General features: G+C 45.0%; 1 gene segment (V, D, J or C); it reads left to right on the forward strand.

Moving 5' to 3' along the window:
• Positions 1-4,861: 4,861 nt before the first annotated feature.
• LOC127576453 (T cell receptor alpha variable 38-2/delta variable 8-like) lies at positions 4,862-6,542 on the forward strand. The segment is given in 2 exon segments: positions 4,862-4,904; positions 6,133-6,542. Coding segments are annotated over 2 exon segments (453 nt in total).

Below are 6,542 nucleotides of genomic sequence, written 5' to 3' on the forward strand. Positions count from 1 at the left end.
TGAACTGCGGTTACTCGCTGGCTGGTTCTGATCTTTCGTGGTAATTCAAAATCCAAGAGAATCTCCGAACTACGTGAGTCAGATGACGTAAAGGAAGATGATTTTTGCCCAACTGGCGTCACTTGCAGGACCAGCCAATCCTGAACCAGGCGAAAGCCCTCTATCTGCAATAACAGAACTCCATTATTGGAACTTCGTTTCCTCAGTCATCGCGTTGAAGACATTATCATCTCTGCCTCCAATACAACACCATGTGTTCCTCACTTCTTGTAGTGGTAATAATTGTGGTGCTTCCCGGTGGGTCTGAGATTAAACATTTGACATCTACGCCGTGGTTTTCATTTATCTCCAGACTTCTCACGCTGATATGCTTTGTTACAAGAGCCCTCGGGGAAGATTCGGTGTCCCAGAAACCGCCCGAACTGACAGCAGAAGAAGGACAAACCGTCAAGCTTAACTGCACTTACTCCGCGGTTTACGACAGTGGCACTGCCTTCTGGTACATTCAGTATCCCGGGAAAGCGCCGAGATACCTACTGAAAAAATCCAGCACAGGTTTTGTGCAACGAGCGTCCGATGTCCCTGACAGATTTTCTGTTCTTCTTGACAAAGACAATCGGTGGGTTGTTCAGACCATCGCCGGGGCTCTCGTCTCCGATTCTGCCGTGTATCTTTGTGCAATGACGCCCACACTGCTTCATAAACGCAGCAGACCGGGACAAAAACCCAGTGGAGTGTTGCGGATGGCGGTCACAAGAGGGCGCCCTGACCGGAGAAATATGAGTGATCAGAGAAAGAAGTTCGAGATATTCGCAGGAGCTGCAGTTGAAACCAGGTTCTTACAATGAGAGGAACCGTATTGCTCTCAACTTTCCTTCTAATCTGAAATGCCATAGGGTTCAACAATCTGCTGTACGGTGGAGAACATCATCGTCTGATATGGAGGCTCCGATGTGCAGGGTTGTAGAGTCAGTCAACTCCATCACGGGGACAACCCTCCCCGCCATCGAGGACATCTTCCAAGGCGGTGGCAGAAGAAGGCGACATCCCTCAGTAAGAACCCTCATCACCCGAGACATGCGCTTTTTTCATTCTTACTATCGAGGAGGAGGTACAGGAGCCTTAAGACCCACACTCAACAATTCAGGAGCAGCTTCTCCCCATACGCCATCAGATTTCTGAACTGTCCATGAAACTATGAACAGTAACTCGTTATTCCTCTTTTTGCACTATGTTTTCGATAACACAGTAATTTTTATGTCTTGCACTGTACTGCTGCAAAACAACAAATTTCACGACATGTGTCAGTGATAATAAACCTGATTCTGATCTGATTCAAATGCAACCTGACCTATTGCTGAGCCAAAAGAAACTGCCTCATATTTAAGCGCATCTTTCCTTTTGATATGGCCCCAATTCCTACCCACTTCAGATTTTTTCTTTCCCTTTCTTAACATGTTGCTGTGCCGATGCCACAATCAAACTGCAAATGGATTGCGGGTCGATGGATTAGAAAGCATGCTTTTCTGGACCGTAATATCCAGGCAAAATTTGTTTATCATACGTGTCGATTCAGACGGTAGAGCCGGCCTTCCTTGTATGGTAGGACCTCGTGAGCTATGGGAGCAAACGTAATCTGTGTGCTCCCTCTGTTCGTGGCGTGCGCCAAATGTCCTTTGCCAAAGGGACCAACAGCTTTTAGTTCAAAGAGGAAAGAGAGAGGGAGAGAGCATGGAAATTAAGAAGACACGTGCTAAAATTGTGAGAGACCAGCCAATCGTACACCTGGGATACATCTGTACGAAAGACGGATGGTGTAGCTAATGTGACGTTGGAAATTTGCCGAAAGAAGATGATCATTTCTATCGACGCTCTGATGGACATATGCATCTGAGTCGGTTTAGTTGGCAAAGTTATGGTCACGCCAGTTTATTTGTTTTATTAGTTCTTCCTCCTCCACAGATTTGGCCGGATCCACTGAGTTCTTCCAGCGGTTTATTTTGTGAACACTGGAATAATTCTGCCGATAATTCAATAAAATTATACCCCAAGTACTCAAGTACGTGAGGAAGCGGAAAGTTTGACGGGATGTTTCTGGGGAAATTGAGTCTGAAATGGCACAGAACGTTGAAACGATTTGGGTCTTTCTCCTTCCAGCTGAGAGGGTTTGCAACGCAATTCGTGGGAATTGCGAGCTGCTTTTATTTCCGATTATTTCTTTACACTGGGTGAGTACGCCCTCTGGTGAGCGCTCGATGGAACTGCCGGACTGGGAGTCCATTTGCGTTTATTGTTTCCCTGCCTTATGGCGACGTCGTAGCAGAGAAAGACACGGCCAAGTTAGTGGCAAGGACTCAGAATGCAATTTACGGAAACATATTGCTCGCTTTCTGATAAACGGCAGAAAAGCGGCCAGAAAAATCTGATATTGGCAGATCAAGGAAGCGACCGAAAACGTCGACTACCCCTTTGATTGCTGCACCGTATTCTTCCAACAGTTTGTTTTGTGTTTCACATTCAAGCATCTGAAGTTCCTTATGTCTTCATTCCTAATTTCTTGACTGTGTATCTTTTTACTTGCAAGTTTCTCGTCTGATAATCACTGAACCTCTAACATTATTCTATCTGTCCCGCCTGTTGTTTCTTTAGTTATCTGAATGTAGTGAGATGAATTAATTGTTTATTTATCTTTCCCATTGCGGCAAGTTTACTTATCTGTTACTGTGGTCCCGATCCCACAGTAATAAGGCACACCGTAGACAACTGCAGATCTGTCAGACATAAATGGAACTCTGCCTTCGAAGTGTTGAGGAGGGCGAGAAATCGATCCCTCGTTCTCTCTACTCCTCACATGGAGCGAATTAAATCAGGAACGTGGGAGATCTGTTCTTGTTCTGTGGGGCGCAGAAGGGATAGAAGGCTGATGTGCTACACTGGCTTCAGTGAATTATTTCTCAGTCGTTCCTTCAAGTTGTTAACAGCGACAGGCCACTTTAGGCTGTTTTTGGAACACGGGAAACTTGCACTTGAAACTTGAATTCACCAGTTATGCTCTCTACCTTAGTTACCGATGAATAACGAAGCGCGTCGGCGTGTTTGCAGAGAGAGAGAAGGCGTTTTACGTTGAGAATTGCCACAACTTGTGAGTGGAGTCGTCAAGGCCGGTCCTTCTCTCAGTGGGTTACTCGGGCGCCGACATTTTCTAAGAGGCCAGGATCACTTATAAAGATAAAGGCTGATCGACTGTTAGAGAGAGGAATAGGGAGATATAGATGGATATAGATAGGTAAATAGATAGATAGATAGATATATATATAGAGAGAGAGGGGGGAGGGAGAGAGAGGGTCCCTTAATCTCTTTGAAATAGAAGTCTGCTCCGATCTGTGTTTGCCTGGATATTTTGCAATTGGAAAAGATTACTTTGAAACGAGGAAGGCTGTGCTCAAATAATGTCAGTTGTGAGAGACTAGCCAATCATGAACAAAGGAAACGCCCCTTAATCTGCTAAATAGAAAACACCTGCTCCTGATATGTATTTCTTCACACACGTCCGATCTGTGGCATAACCAATGTGGATACTTTCGACTCGTTCCCGTTCTATTACGAAACCAGACACCATGTCTTCTCTCTTGTCCATACTGATTATAATGTCGTTCTTCCTCGGTAGACCTCTGTTTAACTGGCTCCTATGCGGACTGTAGCTTCGATTCATATCCAGGCCTGTCATGTTTTCTTTGCTTTGTTGCAGGAGCCTGTGGCGGTGGGTACATTTCCCAGTATCCGCCTGAGATAACTGTTGAAGAAGGCCGAAATGTAACACTGAACTGCAGTTACCCTGCTGCATTCGACGATCAAACTGCCTTATGGTATATCCAATCTCCTGGAGAAGCGCCCAGATATATTCTGAAGTTATTGAGCACCGGATTCAAAGACCGGTCTTCGGATTTCCCAGACAGGTTTTCTGGTGTTTATGAAAAAACAAATCGGACGGTGACTTTAACTATCTCCGGTGTCCGCCTATCCGACGTCGCCGTGTATCTTTGTGCCATGAGGCCCACACTGTGGCATAGAAACAACAGATCGGAACAAAAACCAACCTCGATAGCTTTATCGGGTGCTCACCAGAGGGCGCACTTACCGCGGGATACAGAAGTGATCAGAAGCACAACCACCTCAGAGTTCCTCGCAAATGCATTGCAAACATTATCTGATCCAAGGAGAACTCCAGTTCCCCTAGTTCTCGCCATATTTGAGATTGCCCTTTCTCAGTAACTTCCTCACCCTATTCCTCCCCATCTGGGAAGAACCGTATGTTGGTATAATGGGCAGAATCACTCCTATTAGGCATTCTCAGCTGGATCACTGTTAAATTGCATGTTTCCACACAAGCATTTGGCCCAGTGATTGACAGAATGCTTTCTCTTATTGTGGAAGGAATATTAGGAATTATAAGACAATTTGCAAAGTTTTCAAAATATTCAGCTTAAGTGTTATATAAATTAGAAAGGGTTTAGGGGACAATAGGCCAATAGTGGAGATGGCTTACAGGTCACTTAGAAGGAAAAGCCTACTGCAGAGCCAGGGAAGTGTTTAGATTACAGGATCCAAAACGTCGACCATCGCTTTGATTCAACAGATATTGCTTGAGGCAACGTATTCTTCCAGCAGATTCTTTTGTACTTCATATTCCAGCATCTGTCATGTTTTGCGTCTTCAGTCTTTTGTGCTTGGCTATGTAACTTCAGCCTTGCAAATCTCTCGTCTGATAATCACTGCGTCTCCAAGGTTATTCTACACGTCCCTCCTACTGTTCTTTAGTGTTATCCCAATGGTCAGTTTATTTTGCCATTTATTTTCCCCAATGCCGCAGGTTTACGATTCTGTTACCGTGGCCCGAGCTCACGGTAATAGAACACACTGTAGACAACTGCAGATCTTACAGAGAGAAATACAACTCTATATTCGAAGTGTTGAGGAAGGCTAGAAATCAATCCCTCGTTCTCGCAGCTCCTCATAAGAAGCGAATTAAATCAGGAATGTGGGAGAGCTGTTCTTGTCCTGTGGCACGCAGAAGAAATAGAGGGTTGATGTGCTACTGCAGCTTCAGTGAATTGTTTTCGAGTCTCGTCACTCCTTCAAGTCTTTTATCGCATTACGCCACTTTGGGACTGGTTTTGGAATAAGGGAAACCAGTACAACCAGTGAATCCATCAGTTCAGATATCTGACATAATAAGGAATGAATAAACAAGCGCGTCGGCATGTTTGCATGAAGAGGTGGCGTTTTGCGTTTGGACTTGCGATCACGAGAAGGGAGTCTTAATATCCGGTCGTTCTCTCAATGGCTTATTCGTGTGGCATTGCGGAGATATTTTGCAATATGCGAAGATGACAAAAAGAGAAAGGCAGGTAGATATATGGACGGATAGACAGATAGAGAGACAAAGAGATGGATGCATAAATTATAGGTAGATAGCTAGATAGATAGCTAGATAGATAGATAGATAGATAGATAGATAGATAGATAGATAGATAGATAGATAGATAGATAGATAGATAGATAGATACATACATACATACATACATACATACATACATACATACATACATACATACGTACATACGGACAGAGAGAGAGAGCGTAGGAGTGGAATGCTCTTTGGGTGCTAAACCGCCCTTGAAAATATCCGCTTCAGAGAGAGAGAGAGAGAGAGAGAGAGAGAGAGAGAGAGAGAGAGAGAGAGAGAGAGAGAGAGAGTGAGAGAGAGAGAGAGAGAGCGGCCGTGGGGATGGACAGAACAAGTCAGCACACGTAAAGGCAGAAGGTTGTGCTTAAATAACGTCAGGTGTTAGAGACCAGCCAATCATGAACGAAGACAACACCCCTTCGTCTACGCAACAGACAACACGTGCTCCTGATCTGTCTTTCCTCACACATATCCGAGGCATAAACCACAGTGGATTCATTCGACTCGTTCCCGTCTGTTTCCAAGTCAGATACAATGTCTTCTCTCTTCTGCATTTTGTTCATAGTATCGTTGTTCCCTGGTAAGTCTCTGTTTAACTGGCTCCTGTGCGGACCTTGCCTTCAATTTACAACCAGGCTGCTCATATTTTCTTTGTTTTGTTATAGGAGACTCTGCCGATGATTCAATATCCCAGTATCCACCTGAGATGACTGTTGAAGAAGGTCGAAATGTCACACTGAACTGCAGTTACCCCGCAGCATACGTTGATCAAACTGCCTTCTGGTACATCCAGTCTCCCGGAGAAGCTCCCAGATACATTCTGAAGATATTAAGCACAGGGTTCAACGACCGATCTCCAGAGTTCCCAGACAGGTTTTCTGCTGTTTTTGAAAAAACGAGCCAGACTATTCCGTTAACTATCTCCGGGGTCCTTCTCTCCGACTCTGCCGTGTATGTCTGTGCCATGAGACCCACACTGCGGAAGAGAAACAACAGACCCGAACAAAAACTGACCCCGATGGAGCTTTATCTGGTGCTCACCAGAGGGCGCACTTACCGCGGTATGCAGAAGTGA

Source organism: Pristis pectinata, chromosome 12, assembly GCF_009764475.1.
Source record: "Pristis pectinata isolate sPriPec2 chromosome 12, sPriPec2.1.pri, whole genome shotgun sequence".
NCBI lineage: Eukaryota > Metazoa > Chordata > Chondrichthyes > Rhinopristiformes > Pristidae > Pristis > Pristis pectinata.